At 46.5% G+C, this 20,553-nt stretch overlaps 2 protein-coding genes across 3 annotated transcripts; one reads left to right on the top strand and one right to left on the bottom strand.

The window, feature by feature from the left end:
- Positions 1–401: 401 nt before the first annotated feature.
- Positions 402–6,626, top strand: ccdc66 (coiled-coil domain containing 66). The gene is made up of 20 exons (XM_088308004.1): positions 402–580; positions 741–799; positions 883–905; positions 1,268–1,501; positions 1,817–2,045; positions 2,140–2,233; positions 2,719–2,813; positions 2,937–2,998; positions 3,216–3,308; positions 3,415–3,549; positions 3,815–4,038; positions 4,451–4,535; positions 4,601–4,765; positions 4,946–5,102; positions 5,162–5,318; positions 5,465–5,639; positions 5,887–5,921; positions 5,999–6,105; positions 6,164–6,288; positions 6,365–6,626. Exons 1-20 carry the CDS (start codon positions 570–572, stop codon positions 6,428–6,430), a joined length of 2,331 nt encoding a protein of 776 aa, XP_088164130.1. The 5' UTR covers positions 402–569; the 3' UTR covers positions 6,431–6,626.
- tasora (transcription activation suppressor a) lies at positions 6,608–20,515 on the bottom strand. 2 transcript variants are annotated; one of them, XM_088307997.1, is made up of 28 exons: positions 20,113–20,515; positions 18,687–18,832; positions 18,048–18,140; positions 17,915–17,987; positions 17,006–17,097; positions 16,802–16,933; positions 16,577–16,707; positions 16,355–16,386; positions 16,157–16,262; positions 15,917–16,020; positions 15,724–15,827; positions 15,317–15,389; positions 15,153–15,227; positions 14,689–14,867; positions 14,166–14,414; positions 13,692–13,881; positions 13,463–13,585; positions 12,692–12,849; positions 12,462–12,606; positions 11,965–12,357; positions 10,913–11,880; positions 10,643–10,765; positions 10,242–10,401; positions 10,059–10,167; positions 9,661–9,839; positions 9,371–9,517; positions 8,430–8,823; positions 6,608–8,029 (listed from the first exon to the last, which is right to left on the bottom strand). In XM_088307997.1, the coding sequence occupies exons 1-28, from the start codon at positions 20,378–20,380 to the stop codon at positions 7,642–7,644; spliced, it is 5,334 nt and encodes a 1,777-aa protein (XP_088164123.1). In that variant the 5' UTR covers positions 20,381–20,515; the 3' UTR covers positions 6,608–7,641. The 2 variants fall into 2 exon arrangements, with proteins under 2 accessions (XP_088164123.1, XP_088164124.1); XM_088307998.1 differs by having other exon boundaries at positions 14,166–14,411.
- Positions 20,516–20,553: the final 38 nt, after the last annotated feature.

Genomic DNA, 20,553 nt, shown 5'->3' with positions numbered 1-20,553 from the left:
GTAGATTTTATTTTAAATATAGCACGCAATTTTGGATTTGCAGTTCTCCTTCCGCGGTGTTTTACATCTCGATGGTTATCTTCATGGACCGTTTTATAAAAGGGTCTACCCACAGGATTGTTTTGTTCGGCCACTTTATAGACGGAAGTGTTATCCTTTTAATTTACAGTTTCCTTTTAAAGACTAAAATATACCAGGCAAGGCTAATGGACCAGTCAGAATCAGTTTGTACTTTTTTTTCGGAGGAAATACAGTTACTCCATCAAACAAATAGCACAAGGCAAAATTACGAGTTTTCAAAAGGCAACATCGCATTAACGGCTAAAACCCCGACGCAAACCACGTGATTGGTTGGTAATTTAAACAACAATGAGTAAATCAGCCAATCAGCAAGCACGCTTTCTGGTCGTTGTCAGCAACCGTCCAGCAACCAGGAAGCACGGACAAAAACAACTTGAAGACCAAAACAAACATCCTTTTTGGAAAATTTCATTTGTTCATGTTAACAGAACACCCCACTGATATTTTTTCCTGTCAAATAACTTCCGTCGTTATTATCGTATGTTACCATGTATCTCGGGTGAGTCTACACTGAGATTAGCTTGCTTGACTAGCATGTTAAATGCATGTCGCAGGGGAATGCGCACATGGACATTATTACTACCACACAACAGAAGTAATTATGACAACCTACGTGAAATAGTAGACACTTTCTGATATTATTGTATCTTTGTCAATAGAGACGGGCTGATCTTTGAACTTCAAAATGGAAAACCCAAGTTGATTGTGCTCAACCACGGTAAACAAGCAACCCGGCCCCCTCTCAAATGCGCTCCTTTCTTTTGGAATAACTTTCGAATTATCCTCTTTTGTCCACCACAGGTGTCGAGAGGAAGCTTGTCAAGGTCTGAACAATTGATCTGTTGTCGCTTTAACAGTTTTGTACTGAGCAGCCAGGACGGCTGAACAATGGTTATCTCATTTTTACCTTATGTTGTGTTTGAACAAAAACAGAAAAACAGAGTTATCGTAAATATTTATACACCTCCCAGGCTCTAGGGGGCATGATGTCATACAATCTAATACAATTTTATGGGCATTGCTTTGAAATAATGTGATGAACAGATTTTTAAACATAGTGGAACCTCCAATGAAGGAACATAGAATAACTTAAAATTCAAACAACTGTCATACAAGTGTACAAATAAGTCAACCAATGAAACATAACCTCCTCACCCTTTGACGGCTGAACTTTCTTTCCCCACAGAATTCACTCGGGCCTCGTCCAACCTACGTCCTGAACTGCAGACAGCCATCCTGTGTGGCGGATGTGCGGGGACCATGTCCGGCAGTGCCTCGCCCGGCGGGGCAGCACCCGCGGGCTCCCAGAGGTGCCAAGACACCACTGGCAGAGAGTGGAGCCTCCTTTGGGTCCAGCAGGGCAGTGCACAGACAGCAAGGCAGTCGTACGGCAGCAGCCGGAGCTGAAGCTGCACCCAAGGTGAGTTTCCAGTTTTCGAATGTTCTGCCTAGCAACAAGTGACATCACAAGTGCAGTTTTGCATCAGGGACAAGAGGCCATTTGCATCAATGGCCAACCAGGTTTATCCTTTATTTTTAATATACATCCATCTTTTTGCTTTCTTACGTACCCTGTCTTTGAAGTCATTTCTCAAAATTTCTATTGCGTTCCTGCTACAACCTTTATATCCTCTGTGGAGCAGCCTCCCCCTCTGCTCTAAAATATATTTGAATTTCACAACAAGTTCTGCTTAGCAACACGTGACATGCATCTGTTGTATGGGATGTGTTGCAGGTGAAGTCAGAGTGCCGCAAAAGCAGCTCCACTTCAGCCAAAGGAACATCGGCACAGTCTGAAAGATGGGCTGAGACGTCCGACACAAGGTTGGGACCGAAGAACTCGCTTGACGACAAAGGGCCGAGCGATGCGGCGTCGTGTTTGAGCGGCGAGCAGGTGCGGCACATTCTCACCGACGTCCACCAAAACACTGCAGAGGAGCACAGAATGTCCTGTCAGCAGCATCGTGAGTAATGACATAGTGACAAAAAACACACATTGATGACACTTTGAGGAGCCATTTTGTTCATTGTGAAATTAATTTTCTCTACATCACGCAGTAGATGAAGAAGTAGTGCGAGGAGAGCTGGAGGAGGACAAAGTGGGATGTGATGAAACAACAACAAATGGAATATCACCACCTAAAGACAACAGGTCACATCTTTGTATCTTCATTCTCACAATTTTACCAGAGAAAGCTATTCATGTTGCGCCAATCAATAGCTACAGATGATATGCAGCACCATCCTGTGGCATCTTGATGCCAAGAAAACATATTGAAGTGACTTGAGGAGCTTCAATTCAACAAAAGTAGTCTTTTGCCACCATCTTATCGGATCTTGTGGCGTTTTAGCATCGCCCAAAACCTCATGAGTCACAATTTGGTGAATTTGATATTTTTGCAAAAATGTGTGGGTGATATTTTTCACACTATTGACCAATCTAAAGTGTTGAAAATAGCTTGCTCTCTTTCACGATGCACAAACTTGCTACATTTGGGGTTTCCTGAAAAGTGACTATTTTGACTATCAGCCAAAGAAAAAGTTAAAAAAAAAAGAAACATACTTTTAATGTGGTTACGGCGCTACTGATATCACTAAAAATGAGAATGACAATGCTTCCTAATGATGATGGCGTAGGTCTCACAGAGGTCTGTTCGGCTGGCTGGAGCAGCGCGACGTTGATACCAGAGCATCCGTAGAAGCCAAGAAGGTTCAGTGGAGGCAACAACTAAGTACTTTTTCTTCATTTACTGTTGATTGATGCAATTATCAGTCAATATGTTGAGCCTCTCACATTATATGTCAATTTACGTGCACCTACTACACGTGCTAATTTTGGTGCATGTTTGTTGTAGACGAGCAGGTGGCGCTGAAACAGCAACAGCAGCAATGTTGTTCAAACTCACTCAGACTACAGGTAGGCTGAATAGAACAAGAAAATAGGGTTCTTTCTCCCCAAGCCATTCACACAAATGCGCAAAAATACAAATGTCAAAATCAAAACTATTCAGAAAAGGGACAAGTAAATACTCAAGAGTCCCACCTCTCGTTTTGTTTGAATGTTGTGTTACTCACAACAATAGCAGGACCGTCTTCTTTCATCAATTATGCCTGACTTGATTGCGTTTATGTAGGCAGAGGAGGGACCGGGAAGTCTGTGTTCAGTTCAGCTGGCGGGCTGCCACAGAGAACAGCCGGCAGCTATCAGGTCCAGCCTCAAACTCGGGGTAAAAAAAAAAAAAAAAAAAAAATAATATATCACCTCTTTTTGTCAAGTTATTCTTTTTTTTTTTTACATTTGGAAATAAAACATGGTTGTTCGTGTGTGCATAGGCGGTGACTCCCATGGAGGAGGCTTTGGTGTGGGAAAGGAAAGAGGAGCAAAGGAAGCTCTGGCTGGAGGATCTGGACCGACAGAGGGAGGAGACGAGCCAGCGGAGGAGGCGAGAGAAGATGCTGCTCAGCCAGGTGAGAAAGTAACACAACAAGTTTACACCCAAGATTGAATCTGAAACCTTTCGAAAATCAAACACTGCTTTGCTTAATGCTAACGCACAATGTAGCGGAAAACACCACAACATCGATGTTGAGGTAGTCGTAACACAATATTTGAACACATTGCAGCAACACGTCGACAGGCGACATAACATGAATATATCCTTTATGCTCTGCGAAGACTCACTTTTACTGCAGCTTAGTTGCAACGCTCTTCGTGTCTCTGCTGCCTGCGCAGAAAGAAGATCACGAGTTGTGGGCTGCGCACTTTGACTCACTGCAGAGCAAAACTCCAGCAGTGACTCTCGCCCCACCCGTGGCCCTACCTGTAGCCACCCCTGGTGACTGGGAGGCGTCGTCCAACTTGTCCCTGACGTGGGACGCTTCCAGTGGCTGTGGGGCAGAAAGTGCGGGCCGAGCCAGCGTGGACACCAACAGCACCAGATACCCCACAAAGAGCAGGTACTGTCTAAGAAACGTGTCTTGTCAATTGAGAAAATCCACAAATGAGTGACACCCCACTCTAAAAGGAGTTTGTAATTGTGTATTTTTGACATGCATTCCACATAATTCATACAAGTCACTTCATTGCAATTTCAACATATTCCAAAAATTATCATCACGGGGGTTATTTTCCAGGAATTGTAAATGTCTAGTTAAATATCCAAAAACTACATAATCAACCATGATCATAAAACTAAACGTGTTTAAAGTGAGTGGGAGGGGTAACCCCCCCCCCTCACACACACACACACATTAATTTGATAAATAATGACACAAATTGCGGTGAGGCTGGAATGTATCCCCTGCAACAAAATGGGGATTCACTGTCTTGGAAAGTACACACCTGATGAGTGTGAAATGTGTTTTGCAGTTACCTTCGAAGCATGACCGCCCTGCTGGACCCCGTCCAGATGGAGGAGCGAGAGAGGAGAAGGCAGAAGCAGCTGGCGCAGCAGGTACGTTTCAGCCTCCGGAGTCAATCTGGTCGGCCGGCTCATCTTTGTCCTTGCTCTTCAACTAGAGAGACATCCAAGCTCAGATGGAGGAGCGTCGGCGGCAGAGGCTGGAAGAAGAGGACAGGAGGAGGAAGAAGGAGGAAGAGGAGAAGAAGAGAATCACGCTGGAGAGGGACCTGCTGCACAGGAGGTACCAGCAGGAGGACCGCAAGCATCAGGAGAAAAACCAGGTCACGCATGCACAGACACAGACATGTGCACTTCATTTCAAATGACTGCATGTAGTTAACACTTAATTACCATGTAATAACTAACACTCACTTACTACTTACTACACATTGTCAATACACTGCAGGCAGGCTTCACAACTTTGTACAAATGTGTGTGTGTGTGTGTGTGTGTGTGTGTAGGAGGAGCAAGTCAAAAAGCAGGCTGATGCTGATGATGCTGGAGGAGTGGGAGTGCGTGGTGAGCCAAGCAGTGTGACGGCGTCACTGACATGCGCAAACACAGTGTCACGTCCGGTTGCGAGTGCGGACGAGAAGAAAGACACGGCCGTGCAGACAGGTAAAAAGGTGTTCATAATTATTCATCTATTGATCACTAATGTTTGCATGTGTGTGTAGAGGCAGCCCTTTCTCCTGCTGGAGCACAGAGCTCTTCAAATCCTTCAGACTGCAAGACCAAAGCAGGCAAGGAAAACACGCATGTGCTCGCAGGAGGCAAAGGCGACGAGGCCTTCGTTAGAAAGGAGAAGAGGAGGCCGCAGTGGAACACACACAGGTACAAAAAAAAAAGAGAAAAAAAACAAAAAAACTCGAGGGCTGCTGATTTTCCAGCCGACCTTACACTTACTGGCTTTAAACAAATGTGGAAAAAAAACAAAAACCTTCCCTGAAGTCTTTTTTTGTCTCGGTTTGTCCCCGCAGGCCGAGCCGGCGCTTCGTTCCCGCGTCTGAGCGTTACCCAGCCACGCTGCAAAGGAGCAGACGGGAGAGTCGACTCAAGAGGCAGGAGGAGGTCCTCGGTCTGCAGCACAGGAACTGCCTCCCCACAAACCGACAGGAGCCGCGCAAAGACGCAAGTCGGCCTTCGAGTCTCAAGGTGAGCGCGACGGTGTCATAATGTCGACACGATGGCATGATGACGTCATTTATTGAAGCGATCAATGCATTGCTGAACCGACCTCACTCTTGCAGTAAAAAAAAACCCATTTATAAATAAAAGCTGTGCAATGTGAAGTACACTAAACATGAAATAATAACAACAGATTAATTGAAAGGTAATTGGTAACTATTCGGATTTTCATTTAATGGTATGACGACCTTCTCTTTTGTTTTTTTGCGTTCAGGAGGATTCGAACCGTGTGAGCGTTTCTGCTAAACGGTGAGACACACACTTGATGTCAGCAAAACAAACGAAGCTTTGTGGATCCACTATTAAATGTCCTCCACCTCCTCCAGGGGGCGCTCTCCTCCCGTCACGCAGCCCTCCCTCCAGTTCATCCCATACGTCCGCACCGATGACATTGTCCACCTGGACCCCACCGAGACGACCGACGTACACACAGGTACACACGCACACAGTGTTATTGTTGTACATTACCTGGAACACTTCTTTGTCATCAGCAGCTTCAAGCTGGTCTGCTCCTCCTGTCGCCTCCTCATCGTCCTCCTCCCCTGGGGAAATCCTCATCCTGCGCGGCGCACAGCGACAGCAGGAGATCCTCAGAGGCCTCGCGCAACTACGACAGGTCTCACACACCACCACTGCAAGAATTGAGTCAACACAACTTGACAAAATGACTTGTTTTGTGTGTGTGAGCGTAGGGTTTGCTTCAGAAGCAGAAGGAGCTGGAGAGTGACTTGCAACGCCTGGCACCCTCCAAATGTTAGACGGTGATGATATTCCCAGCGGAACACGTTCTTCTCCTGCGTGTCCAACTGGCGACTGACCGCCAACTTGCCACCCTGACATGACGACGCAACAATGCAGTTTTCTGGCTTTTGTGTGAATGGCGAAAAGCCAATAAATGGCAATTTTGCAAGATATGTATTAAAGGGGCTACCCTGTCTCTCCAATTGTTTTTAATTGTGTTTTTGTAGTCATTTATTGCAGTTGTACATAAAAGTATAGACAAACATTTTGATGTTGGCCTGTACTTGTTTTATGGTTAGTTGACAATTTCACTGCTGAGTGTTGTACGTTGCTCATTTTATGGTGACTTTTTCAGGCCTGGCTTCGAGAGATTTTTTTTTTTTATCTCCCAAACAAAATGTTAAGTTGCTAAATTTCAGGTGCCGAATTAAAAAGAAAAATAAAATTTTTAAAAATGCAGGAGATACAAAGAGTGAAATACCTACAAGCAAAACACAAAACAAAAAAATTGTCTATCTGCCTCGAATACATGCAACAATTTTTGAAGCAATCGGACAAAATCTCTTTTCAATGAAATGTAAATGTAAAAAAAAAAAAAGCCAAACATAGCCAAAATGTCAAACTTCACAACATAACTTTTGTTTACTAAAGTTTTAATAACAGTTTGTAAAAAAAAAGAAAGAAAATAAAAGAAAACAAACAGTTGAACAATAATAAAAAAAAAAATCATTAAGTTAAAAGCACTTTTCAACGAAACTTCTTTCAGGGGACCAAAACATTTTTTAACGGTTGATAACTTCTCACGGAGGTCCACTCAAAACTTAACTCATTCACTGCCATTGACAGCTAAAGACGTCAATGATCTTTTTTTTGTTTTTTTTTTAACTCGGCTGGTTGTGAATGAGTTAACAGCTGCTAACAGTTTGTTCTTTTGTGAAGATGCATGCATCCCTGCATTAGCAACATTCAAGCAGCGATGACAACAACCATTTTCCTTTGACCAACATATGGGGAAAAAAAAAACAAACCCAAATAGCCTCCAGAGTTCAACGTGTCAGACCCGCCGAGGCGTTGGGAAGAAAACAATTTCATTTTCCGTTTAAAAGAATAGTTTTAAGATCCACGTGTGCACCCGAGACTCTCCTTGTAGCAGCGCCCCCTACAGACTGAACAGGTCAATGCACCCGCTGAGATTGCTAACTGTCACTGAGGCGATGACAATGAGGTTCTACATACCACTGAAACCTCCTCCTCCTCCTCCTCCTCCTCTGTGCTGCCAATCCCAATACTCGGCATACCCCCTTGAAAAACCTTGTCCCGCCTGTTGTCTTTGAAAGCTCCATGCGGGGTTCCTGTTCGGGTCCGAACAAAAATTGTGTTGAGGGTGCTGCTGATTCTGGTATGGGTGGTTCTGGTACGGGTGGTTCTGGTAATGGTTGTTCTGGTAGGGATGGTTTTGGTACGGATGGTTGTGGTGCGGGCGGTTCTGGTAGGGGTGGTGGTTGCCACCCCTCCACCGTTGCTGGCCAAAAGTGGAAGGGGCACGGGACAGACTCTGCCGGGGGCGCAAGTCCACGTCTCGCTTCAGCGACTGGTTCTGTTCAGACTCTTTGCATCTAAAAGAGGGATCAGAAAAGCTTTCAAACAAAATCTGGAGGATGACGTACCTTTTGAGGGAGCCTTGAAAATGGTTGATTTGAGGCAAAATGGCAGACTTTCTTTGTCGTTTTGGGTATGAGACTAGAGAACTTTTTGGGGGTCAACCTTTGTAAGTGAATATTCGAGGACAAGTTGTGCTGAAAGAACTTTAAAGTCAATTTCGTCATTTCTGAGGACCCATCAAATGTTTTAATCATTCAGCCCTCTAAGCTAGTCTGACTGAGCAGCATGAAATTTGTCCGACTTGTCTTTAACAAGTAAACCCAACAAAAGGACTCACAAAGCCCGGTCTGAAAATACACAGCAAATGTGCAATTTTGGCTCCGAGCAAGTTGGAAAAAGGGCCATGTGACTGACCTGGTTGCCTCGTCTGCCTTATGGCAGGCATTTGAACTGGAGGACACGCTGTCATCTGTTTCTTTTGAGCTGGAAGGCTCCGCCTCTTCTCTCCTGTCGTCGGTAGAGTCTGCATCCGTGTTCTCATTGGCCGGCGGCACTGTTGCATCGTCCGGTGAGGCTGTGCAGTCGGTGTCAGGACCCTGTTTCTGGAGCTTCTGGGCTCGCAGATGCGTGATTGCCATATGCAGTATGTGAAGGTCTTTGTCGGTGTGATGAGTGTCACTTTCCTTGATGGGGGTTTCCGGAATTTTCTGTTCTGAGGTGTCTGCGAGGCTCGGGTCGGGCGGACGGGCCTGTTGCACCACGGCGCCGCCGTTGCTGTCGTCACTGGTACTGAGTTGACTTGTGACGCCTGAAGAAGGAGTGACGTTTCACATTGTTACAAATTTGGCCTTTTAACGCGATCAATTTTCCCATCATGATGTGATAATTGTCATTATTTAACGTTAAAGGTTTCACATTTATATATGATAAGTTTCATGTTTTAACATGATTAAGTTTCATGTGATAAGTTTTCACATCAGTAACATTGCTGGAAACTTTGACCTGTACTGGAAGATATTGCTTTGTTTTTTTTGACCAACGCAAATTGGTCATGGTAGGGGGCGGAATGGGGGCGGGACCGACAATTTTTATGAATAAGGCCGGAAGGTCGAAGCTAGACTGTTATCCGAGTTACGGCCGGAGGGCAGCGGCCTGACCAGCAAAAAAGGGTCAAGTGCCCAGCTTTGATTTTATTATTAACCTTTTCACGTCAAAATGTGAAATTTATCACGGCATGTGATGCTGAACTTTCATTTTTCGCCCACGTGCAACAAAAAAACTGCTTTAGTAATTTCGAGGTGGATTTTCACTTTTGGATCTCTTTTTGAAATATGACCCGCGTGAGCCGGACGTGCCTTTGGTAGTGTGCAGGTCCTCTGCGATGGTCTGCTTGTCGGTGTCGTCGCAGTGGCCGAGCAACGTGTTGAAACTTTGCAGCATCTCGTCCACGCCGGCCGTGATGATGCCGCTCTTGGAGAACCGCATGAAGTCCAAGCTGTGCACTGAAGGAAAAAAAAAAAAGATGAACAATACAATAAATCACTCCTCCCAATGAAATTAAGTTCGCCTAAGTTTTAACAAGTCCAACTGCACTTTTTCTATATCTGTTGTTCTGGAACACCTTTTGAAGAAAATGGGAAGCTACCTCTGAGGAAGATGGTGTGTTTGAAGCGGGTGTTCTGGGCTTGATGTTGGATGAGACAGGGGAGGTCAGGCGACGGCTGTGTGCTGTTGTCGCAGTGATGCTGCGGCAGGACCTCTACGATCTTCTGCTGGTGGTGCTTGAGGATGACGTCCAAAAGACCGGCGGCGTCTCTCCGGAACCTGACAGCCAACAACACAGAAAAAAAAAAAGCTGCGTCAGATTCCAGCTCTCTTGACGTGTGCCGAGAAAAGTGGCAGAGCGGATACAGTGTATATAAAAGTCTAAACACCCCTGTTGAAATAGCACGGGATGGCACGATGACCGACAATTCTATCCTAGCGCAATCTAAGAGAATCAAGAAAACATTTATTCCAGGACAGCTGTAGCAGAATTCCTACCTGGCCTGCTCTTTCAGCTTCTTGAGGGGTTTGCTGTGAATCTTCCACCTCCAAACATTTTCAGCAGAGTTGCGCTGCTCCAAGAGCGCCATGAGGGCCTCGAGTTGAACTGCAACAACAAACCGGTCATCAGCCGATCCACGGCGAGGAGACGCCGTCCTCCCCGCCGACGGCGCAGCCTACCGGGAGTGACGAGGTCGGGATTGAGGACGAGGTCTTCGGACAAGACGCAGCCGCCGCACGCAAAGAGCTGCTCGTACGAGTCCGTCCTGACGTCGTCCACCGTGTCGATGCCCAGAAAGACCGCCGACGGGTGCTGCTTGAGTGAAACCAGACCCGGAATCTGAAAACAGCAAAGTCCACAAATGTAGGGGGCATTTTCGCAATTACAAACTGGAAATGTCATATTTTGCACATTAGCCATTTCCAGGTTTCACGTAGCAATATGAAATTTGGTAAGCAAATAAGGCTCCCAAAAACACGAGGAAGGCTGCCATTTTGGTTTGAATCACTTAACTCTAGTAAGTTGGCAGCCAAACTTTGCTGAGACTCACGTGGAGGCATCAACTCGTAAATTTGATCACCTCGTGAATGTGCTCCGCTATGTCTTTCTTCTTAATGATGACCAGAAGTTTGCGATCGGAGACTTCTTGTTTCAAGAAGGAAACGGGATCTTGCTCTGTGTGACCTTGCTGCGTGAGGTACTCCTACAACAACACACACAGATAAAGAAATGAATCAAAATGGGCATATGTAACAATTCAACACCAAATCAAGTGTTGTGGGGGCGCTTGGTTGAAATCGTCAGCATGTCCACATTACCACAACGGGCCTGACGAAAACAATGGCGTTACCTTGACGTTCCGGACCAGCTGGTCGTCTGGCTGGGCAGCGTGCACGTAAAACTGCACCGTGGTGCTCCTCTGCACGTCCTTAATGATGTCGCACAGGTTGCTGAGCACTTCGGGCCTCAGCTGCCGGATGACGTCGCTGAGGGCCTCCGTGGGCGGGAAGGAGAGAAGGTCGGAGCCGGGCTCCGAGCTGGACACCGCCGCTTCCGTTGGCACGGAGGACGTGGAGACGCTGTTGGACTGCGTGGACGGAGCGGGGGACGTCTGGCGGTTAGCGCGCGGGTCGACGGACGAGGGTGGAGGCGCGGCGTGAGGCGGAGGGTCCGACAACTGCCCACCAGGCAGCGTTTGTCGACCTGCTTCATTTTCTTTCGCCACCTCGGCTCTTTCTGCGCCGTCCTCCTCCGTTCCTGCCCTGATGCTGGACACGAAGGCGCTGATGGTGCTGGCGAGCGACGACTCGGGCTCGTCGCTCGACAGGCGGTTGTCGTAGTCAGACAACATGCCGCTGATGCCATCCTGGAGCGAGCTCACGTAGCCCTGAACCTGCGGACACGGGTGGTAAAGGGACACGTACTGGGAAAAGGGCATCACTACAGGGGGGACGGCGCTCGGCGGCTCGGACGGATGGTAAGGAAGCGTTTTGTGGAGTCTGCACTTGATGCTCTCCTCCTGCAAGAGGAGATGCAAGTCATCTGAGAAGTGGCCTAAGTGTTTGTCCAGGATGCCGTCGATGCCTCGGAGGGGACTGGACGGCGGCAAGGCGAGGGAAAGCACAGAGCACTCCTCCTCCTCTGAAGATATTGTCAAGTCAACCACATCCATCACTTCCTCAGATAGTTTGCCTTCTTGCTGCGGGTTGGACGAAGCAAACGTGGAGGAGTCCTGATCTGCTCTGCTTTCAGCGTAGTGTTCTTCACTCATGCTGCTTCGTGCCAGACGGTCAGAAGAGAGTTCAGTGAACGCATCAGCTGCAATGAAACACAGCAACAAGAAAACAGGATGGTCATGAGTCAAAATGTGAAAAAAAAAGCGCAACGGGTGCAGCAACAAACCTGCGCAGTCCCTGGAGGAGGGGGGCACAACCAGCTGCTGGTGGTCCCCGTGGCTTCTTTGTTCTTGAGGTGGTGACAAGTGACACTGGGGGGGCGTGAATGGAGGCGACGGGCATCTGGCGGGAGAAGGAAAGCGGCGGGCTTCCGGGGGCGCTTGAGGATGAGGCTCGGGGGACGGAGGTTGGCTGAGCTCAGGGGTAGGGCACCTAGCAGGTGGCTCAGGCGAGGCGGGGGGGCTGGGCTCTGGCGAGGGGCTCGGAGGCGGGCTGGCTCCAGGGGAAGAGGCGGGGCTGGGCGAGGGTGGCTGTTCTGTCGGGGTCGCCATGGCGAAATGGAGGCGGGGGTCTTGGAGGAGGTTCCGGTCTCTCCGCAAGTGCTTCTCGGAAGGCAGATCTGCACACATTTGATTTCATTCAACAAATAAAAATTTTATCACATCAACTCAGGCGCAACCATTTATTTTTTCATCATTATTTTGATATTATTAATTTATTCACTTGAGATGGGGATGAGTCTCCATGGGATGTCCTCGTCACACGCTCTTCTTCCAATGACTCCTCCTGCTCCTCGCGGATCGTGGGGGTAACTCTCTCTGCTGGGACTGAATCCCTCCAGGCTACTGACGCTGCCCGTCGTCTGCTCCTGCACACGCACAAGATTTAACGAGACTGAGCGCGAATGCCTCCAGGAGAGCGGGCAGAATCATCCAAGAGGGCCTCCAGTCCACCTCCAGCTCGTCCTGCTTCCTCAGGTCAATGTCGCGGTTGGCAGGCAGGCCCAGTTTGGCGGCCAGTCGGTCAAACGGGGACGACTTGGCATGGCCATCCTCGGAATCGTCGCTGCTGTGGCTTCTCAGCGGCGTGGCTCTGGCGGCCTGAATGAGACCTGGCCGATGACACGCACGTTCGGTCATTTACTCGCGTTGGTTGGAGCAGAGTCAATGCACGTGGCCGTTAAGCAACGTCCGAGTCAGAGAGAAAAGATATTATGACAGAATTAGAAAGTGGAATCTTCAAAGAGTAATGTTCCATCCAATATGCAGAGTGGCTTCACATACATTGTTGTACATTTTATTTATTTTAGACTAATTAATTTGACTTAATCTTAATGAATTGAAATTATATTACCCATTTTTTTGTATTTCTTCAAACTATATATAAATATAATTTAAACTTAGCTATTTTAAAAAACATTTTTCCATTCATTTTGTTTCACATTTATTTTGAATATATTTTAATTGTAATTTAAATAATATTTTAATATCTTGAAAAAGACCTATTTATTATTTGATGTTTCATTCTTCTCCAAATGGTAAAAGAAAAAGGAAAATAATAAATAACCACTTGTGCCGCTGAGACTTGTGACTGTTTATCATAATTCAGTTTCTTTTTTTTTTTTTAATCTTTTCATTTTCATCTGTCCAAATTAATTGTGCCTGCCGTACAAGTCCAACAAGAAACTTACCAGTCATCAACAAAATACAAAGACTTGCACTTGCCTGTTAGAAATTGGTGAAGTCTGCTGGCGAGCTCCGATCCGTCGTCCTGCACGGCCACGCCCATCAGACCCACCGACTGAATGGCGAAGGCGAAAGAGCCGGGGTGGGCCGCGGCTTGCCTACCTTCAAATGCCAGGCAAAGGCACAAAAAAAAAAAAAAAAAAAAAAAAGATGAGACCTCGCAAAATAGGGGCACACAGCATTTCGATTCAAGTTGAAACTCCCTCACCTGCACTCTTGTCTGATTCCGACGGCTCGTATGAGTTCTTCAAGTACTTGAGTGCCCGGTCAGCCACCCTCTGCTCTATCCTTCGCTTCAACGCCGGTGTCTTGGTGTCTCCTCCTCGCGCCTCCTCTCGCTTCACCTCATTCTCGGCGTTCCCCTTGCAGGTCATCACCAAGTCCATCAGTTGCTGCAGCTGAATACACAGAAGCAACACCCAAATTAGCCGCTGGGTGAGGCATGCGCTCGAGGTAGATAAATGGCTCCCTCGAGTCTGAGGCGAACTTTTCAAATCAGGAAAAAACAGGGGGCGCTGAATTTTTCATTTGATTTTTTTTGACAATGCAAGTTTCGCGTGAGGCGCGGCCCAAATCGACGCAGAGGCGGGTTAGACTTGGTGTGTGTATACCCCATACTCTATGTGCACTTATGCAACGTGTTTAATAAATGTGTTGTGAGAAGCTAAATGTGCATGTTTACCTTGTAGGTGTTGCTGACGGCAGAGTCTTTCCCCTTCCTGGGCCTGACCTCCGGAGGCTCCACGTGTGTGCAATGCAACTCCACCATCTTGGTGGCGTGAGCCGCCGCCAGCTGGTAGCGAGCCGGATTGTGAAGGTACGTGCGCAGGAGGCCGTCCGTGGTGAGCCGGTGGCGTTTGGCCGGCGGATACGCCGCGGTCGTCTCGTCCGCTTTGACGTCGTACTCGCCCATGTCGTATGTTTGCACCTGCTTGAAAAAGTGCATATGGGCACCAGCACGCCAATTAAACAAAAGGGTACTTTGCGGTATAAGTGGCCTGTCGCGAGGATAAATGTTTTAGGACGATGTGTACATTTTCCCAGAGGTGGCATTTCAATTTATTTGAATGGGGAAATTTATTTAAGATTTAGAATCTAATTTTTTTAAATCAAAGTAACACTGTCGGGTATCCTTAAATGGCGGTCTTTACTGAAATTAGTGAAGTAAGGAGAGCGCCTGCGTTAGCGTGGTGGTTAAGGAGCACCTTGCCCTCCTTCTGGCCGACCAGGTACTCTTGGGCTTGCAGCTCCACGCCGGTGGAGAGCTCCGAGGCGGGATTGGCCTGGCTCTTGATGAGGGCGTGATGAAGCGCTGGGATGAAGTGCTTCAGTCCTACTATCCCACCGTCACCGAAGCCGCCGCGGGAGGACGCACAACTGGATGCTAAACGCGCGGAAAGAAATACATATATTAGTACACTATTCATTTAAAATCTTATTTTACTTTTCCAAATTTTTTACATTATATAGATTTTGTTCAATCATTACTTGTAGTTTTTAAAAATGTATTTATAAAGTGTATTTTATATGGATTGGCGGTTTATTATTTAGATTATATCTATGTATTATATTAATGTTAAATATTTGTCATTTGATTCATTTAGTATCACGTAGTCTGAATAACTAGTAAGAGAAATAGTATCAATCGTGGCGGTGACGTGTTTCTCACCAGATTTGTTTACATTTCTGCTCTCGGGAAAGACGAACAAGGCCTGGAGACGTCTCTTCCAACTCTCCCCTCTCTCTAAACACATTTTGTTATGGAATTGTGAAATGATCACTGCATTAATATAATTGGCATTATTTACAGCGATTGTTTGTTAGGCTTCCTACCGGGCGGTGTGGCCATCTGAGCGCTGGACAGCAGGAAGAGGAAGCCCCGCTCAGTCAGCGCGCTCGCCAGAACCTGCAACACACAGTTTTTATACAAGAATTTTGGATGATTATTTAAAAAAAAAAAAAAAAAAAAACTCTGAATATACACACTGGGAGTGCTGGACAACAAGTATTCGGGGGTCCACTGTATATTTGCATTTCTTATATATATATATTTTTTTTATTTTTGTAATATTTTGTGATAGTTTTTACAAAATATTTTAATCTCATATTCACAATTTTCTATTATTTTTTTTTTGCCTGTCCATCAAATATCACTGTAATTCTATTTATTTTGTATGTATTTCATCAAACATTATTATTACATTCCGTATTATTTTCTAAATTTTTCCATGGCCACTCACCACACTCTCGTGCTCCAGCTCCTGCAGTAGCCTGCTGATGCTGCCCGTCGAGCGACTTCTGTCCACTGCCTCCAGCAGGCTGCAGTGATGGCACCGCGTCACAACTACACACAAAGAACGACGGCGATGACATCACACGTCACCTTCTACACAGTCGCGCATTTGCAAGAATAATGCTTGCTTGCTGCGTCACCTTCCTTGCTGCTGCCATAGAGGTTGTAGCAGAAGAGCTCAGGCGGGAGCAGCTTGGTCACCCTGTCAAGCCTCAGCAAGCGTCCCAGCTTTAGCCGGTCGGGTCTGGAGGAAAACAATAATGGTCACGAAAAGGCCTCCAAACTGCTCTGTGGTTCGTTCATGACCTACCTATTAATTTTATGTGACCCTCCTACCCGCGACCCCAGCTTGGATTGAACTGCGTGACGCAATTACTCACAATTTGTGTGGGAGGAAGGGCAGCGAAGAGGAGCGCAGGGACATGGGGAAGAGGATCTTGTCGTTGTGCACCAGGTCGCCGCTCCACACAGTGAAGTACGCCGGCTCTGGAGGGAAAACCACACGCACCCGGGACCATTTTGTACCACTTTCCACCGAAGGGCCCGATCAATCAAATTAAACGAGGGCGATCGCTCACCTTTGCTGGCCTCTCCTGGCCAACTGTTTGTCCTGCGCCACAAGAACAGCAACTTGTCAGTATGTAGTCTACATCTATACTCGGAAGCGGCGTGTCTAAAACGGCGCCAAGTGAGGGACTTTGGAGCCCGGCGTGATACCGGCTGAAGCGGCATTGCAAATGGCAATCTGTGCTCAGATGCCTCACTTGGATTAAAAAAAATAAATAAATAATTGCGGTTACCTGACAGGGGCCAAAGGCATGCTGGGATGCAGCGAGTCTTTGCCTTTATAGTGGAAGGACACCACAGCATAGGGGCACACTTGACGGGGCCGCTCTCGCAGCTCATCAAAGTCGTACTCGTAAAAGTAATGCTGCGAATGTTAGACAACGTGAGCGCATGTCTGACGAAGCAAGGCAAACAAAAAAAAAAACATGTTGGCAAGGTGAGTCTTTGCGTTTGTTCACCTGGGTGTGCTCGAAGGCCCGGTACGAGTTGACAGACGTGACCTTACTGACGTTCTTGGATAAGTGGCTGTCAAAGCGAGGCGTGGGGTCCAGCACGTTCTTGATGTTCTCGTAGATGCTCTTCACTTTGCCCTGAAAGCGTCGTGTCATCGCTACATTTCAACCGACCGCCGCATCGACCGTCATCCGCAGGTGACGACTCACCTTCATGACTTTGAAGACGATGATCTCGCCGGAGGCTCCGTGGTGGAACGGATGGACCTGAATTAAATCGGAATACCTGCACAAATACACTCCTGCCGAGGAAGATAGGAGAGACGGTGGCAAACAGAGCGAAAGAGCGAGAGGCAAAGGGTGGGACAAAGAGAGAGATTTTATCATTCTATTGTTACCAATTGTGATGTTTCATCATACAGTGGAACCTCGGTTCTCGACCATAATCCGTTCCTGAACCCTGTTCGAAAAGCGAATTGTTCGAACACCGAAACCATTCCTTTGCTGCTCGCACTGACTTTCTTTGGAGGCATGATTAGGGGCTAAAACACTTCGTACACCTATATAAAACGCGAGAGCAAAACGCAGCACGTCCGCACGCGACAACAGTTGGTCACGAAGTGAGCAAGAGAGCGATCTACACCCGTACGCCGCTCAGCATCCCCACCCTCGCGTACGCACTCACGCGTCATACCGGCGTTCGAACTCCGAGGTTTGTTCGAACTGCGAAGCAAGAATTTCTCTATTTTTTTGTTCGGACTCCGATTTGTTCGAACTCAGAGTCGTTCGAGAACCGAGGTTCCACTGTATTACGCATATTAGTCTGGGTTGGAATGACCTGACCGGATAAAGGAGTGGAGCCAAGGACAGGATGCGGTTAGACAAATAAGCAACAGTCTCACATGTTGTTTCCTAATTCTGAGCTACGTTGTATCGATTGTGATGTTATTGACATCGTGACTTTCAACAAAAGGATCAGTTACGAGAGGGACGACAGACATCTCTCCATATTTCCGACCTGTCTCGTTGAGGCTCCGGCCTCTCCGAAGGCGGGATGACAAAACACAGAAAGGGAGAACCGCACACGCAAAGATTATCGAGTCAGATTTGATGCATCACCTTTATTGGGGTCCCCCAGCGCCGACTGCCAGTTTTGACCCACAATCAGGCCTTTCTCACACAGCCACGGCACCTAAAACACACGCAAGTGAAAATATTCTGTAGAAATATTGCATCATATTACGCTGCTTACCTTGGTCTCGTCGGTCAGCAGGAAGCAATAAGTCTCCTCCAGCTCCTTGTCCGTCCTCCCCTTCGCCTTCATCTCTCTCCTCTTCTCCACAAACTTGCAAACACAAACCCCCCCACACAAAGATAAGATCCAGCCAACTGCCACACGGCAACTTGCCACATTCCCACATGCAGGACTAAAAAGATATTTTTCCTTTTTCAGACATTTATAAAGATAAAATGTTTTTTTTCCTTGATTAAAAAGTTGCATTTTGAAACACTGGTTAAGAATCGAACGTATGGGCAGAGCAAGTTATTTATTTTTTTATATTCAAAAGTAATATTTTTAAGATAAAACATTTTTTGAGAAAACAGTTGAATATGTTGGTCATTAAAAAAAATAGATTTTGTTTCTATTATTTTTTTAAATTTTCTTTATATTGTTATTTACATCTAGTTTTATATACTTTATATAGATTTTTTTAGCTGTAACAAAGCATTTTCCATGTGGTGAAATAAATTAATTAATTAATTAATAAAGTATTTATTTAGTATTTTTTTTACGGAAAAAAAAAATGAAAAAATTATTTTGTGATCATCGCCCATTAAGGAGGTGACAAACGTGTCACCGGGCATAGTAGAGAAGACTGCTTGCTCGCACCTCCTTCTCCAGCTGCTCGCTGTGGACGAGTCGAGGGCAGCTGTAGGTGAAGCAAGCGGCTGAGGCCGTGTCCACGTGGCCGGCTGTCAGGATGCTCATCACACCTTCGTACTCTCGCGACTCGCCGGAGATATGCTTCAACAGAGCTGCACAAATAATGACATTTTTATAGGACCCTTCAAGAGAAGACAGTGAAGGACGCGAAAGGCTTCTCTGCACGCCGCATTGAGTCGTCAAACCCATTCCTTGTGTATGTGGTGAGGGGCAGGGACCACGCGCAGCGGTTTCTACTCGACCACAGTTCTTGTATTTTCTACTTGTTAAATTAAACACGCAAAGATCAATTTAATGTATCAGGATTTCATTTGGACACAGTGTCACCTGTAAACATGACAAGAACCGGTGTGTAGGAATTCCACGCTGGATAGTTGTTTCCTGTCAAGGCCAAAGGGCCCCTCCCCCGGTGTCCTCGTCTCGGAATTCCAAACAGAACTATGTACCACAATAATCTTGCTGACTGACAGTGCCATACTCATTTTGCACGTTAGTGGGGCACTTATATAATAGGTTTGCATGTAAATATGACATCAAAACTACAAATGCTCACTCTCATAAATCATCCAGAGAGAGGTTAATCCTTTTGATATGTTGACGTGGTCATAGGTAGGAATGTCCACATGAATTTTGGTGCCAATTGATCATCGTTTTTGGACGTTCTAAGCAATGAAAGTATAATGATATCCAATGGAGAGTTTGCAATCCATCCCTTTGATGACTGCGCGAAAAATGAGAAGAGCTGAGGGGGGAGTGGCCATATTCCTCATTAAAAGTCAGCGTTTTTCCAAGTCGTCACTTATTTCCTAATTTCTCCAAAATGAGTGGATAAAAAAGAAAATAACTCATTTCAGTTTTCTGATCAAAAGATTGTTAGGCAAAAATCTTGGCAGGATAGATACTTTAAGTACATTAACAAAGTATTTGTACTTTGTTTACTTCAGTTTACACCTCGCCTAAGGTTTAGATCAGTAAGTCTCAAAGTATAGGACGAGTACCACCACAAGGTACTCAGGCTCACTGGCAGTTGGCGAATGTGCAGTTCAGTTACAGTTAACCGTTTGCTATAATTCTATATCTAGGTGCTGAGTTAATGTTAAAACTGTGCGTAGTGTTAGTGACCGGCAACAATATTATTTTATGAACACTTAGTCGTCATCTCATCATGGTGGTACTTGGTACGCTCAGTATATTTATAAATTAAGTGGTACATGGAGATGAAACTCATCAAATTGCGTTGAAGTCACACGTAAAAGCACCAAAGAGAGTTGACTAGTATCGACGTAATTGGCTTTAAAAAAACGTTTCTATTTGAACGATAAAGACGCTTGTAAAGGTCAGCTGCTCGGTCTCGGTCGGCTACTTGACCCACCTTTCTTTTCCTTCTTCGGGATTTGGAATTTGTCGGGCTCCCTCGGCATGTGCCTCTTGTGGGCGATCAGTGACGAACTCCGGGAGGGTGACGGGGCTCCGCGGCCGCCTGTAGGAGCCTCCAGCCGGTTGGGAAGAGGCTGCCCGTGGATAGGAACGGACGCGCTCGCACACTCGCCATCTTGCACGCTAACACTAGCCCCGCGGTATTCCGAGGACACCCTCCTCGGTGGTGGGTACGGCACCCTCCGCGCCACGCCGTAGTCCATCGGGCCTTGGGCGTGTGCGTCAGCCGTCCGCACAGCACCGCGACGCCGCTGTTATTAACGTCTTGTGGTTGGGATGTGCGTTAGTGTAGCAGCTGCATAGTCCTAAACACAACAGACGCCATGTTTTTGCAAAGTGCTTCTTCTTCGCGGATTTAGTCGCAGCTTGAGTGTGG

Source organism: Idiotropiscis lumnitzeri, chromosome 11 (genome assembly GCF_059441095.1).
Source record: "Idiotropiscis lumnitzeri isolate Australia: NSW breed Sydney's pygmy pipehorse chromosome 11, RoL_Ilum_1.0, whole genome shotgun sequence".
NCBI lineage: Eukaryota > Metazoa > Chordata > Actinopteri > Syngnathiformes > Syngnathidae > Idiotropiscis > Idiotropiscis lumnitzeri.
Note: the sequence above shows the minus strand (reverse complement) of the source record. Positions and strands in the feature narration are given on the sequence as shown.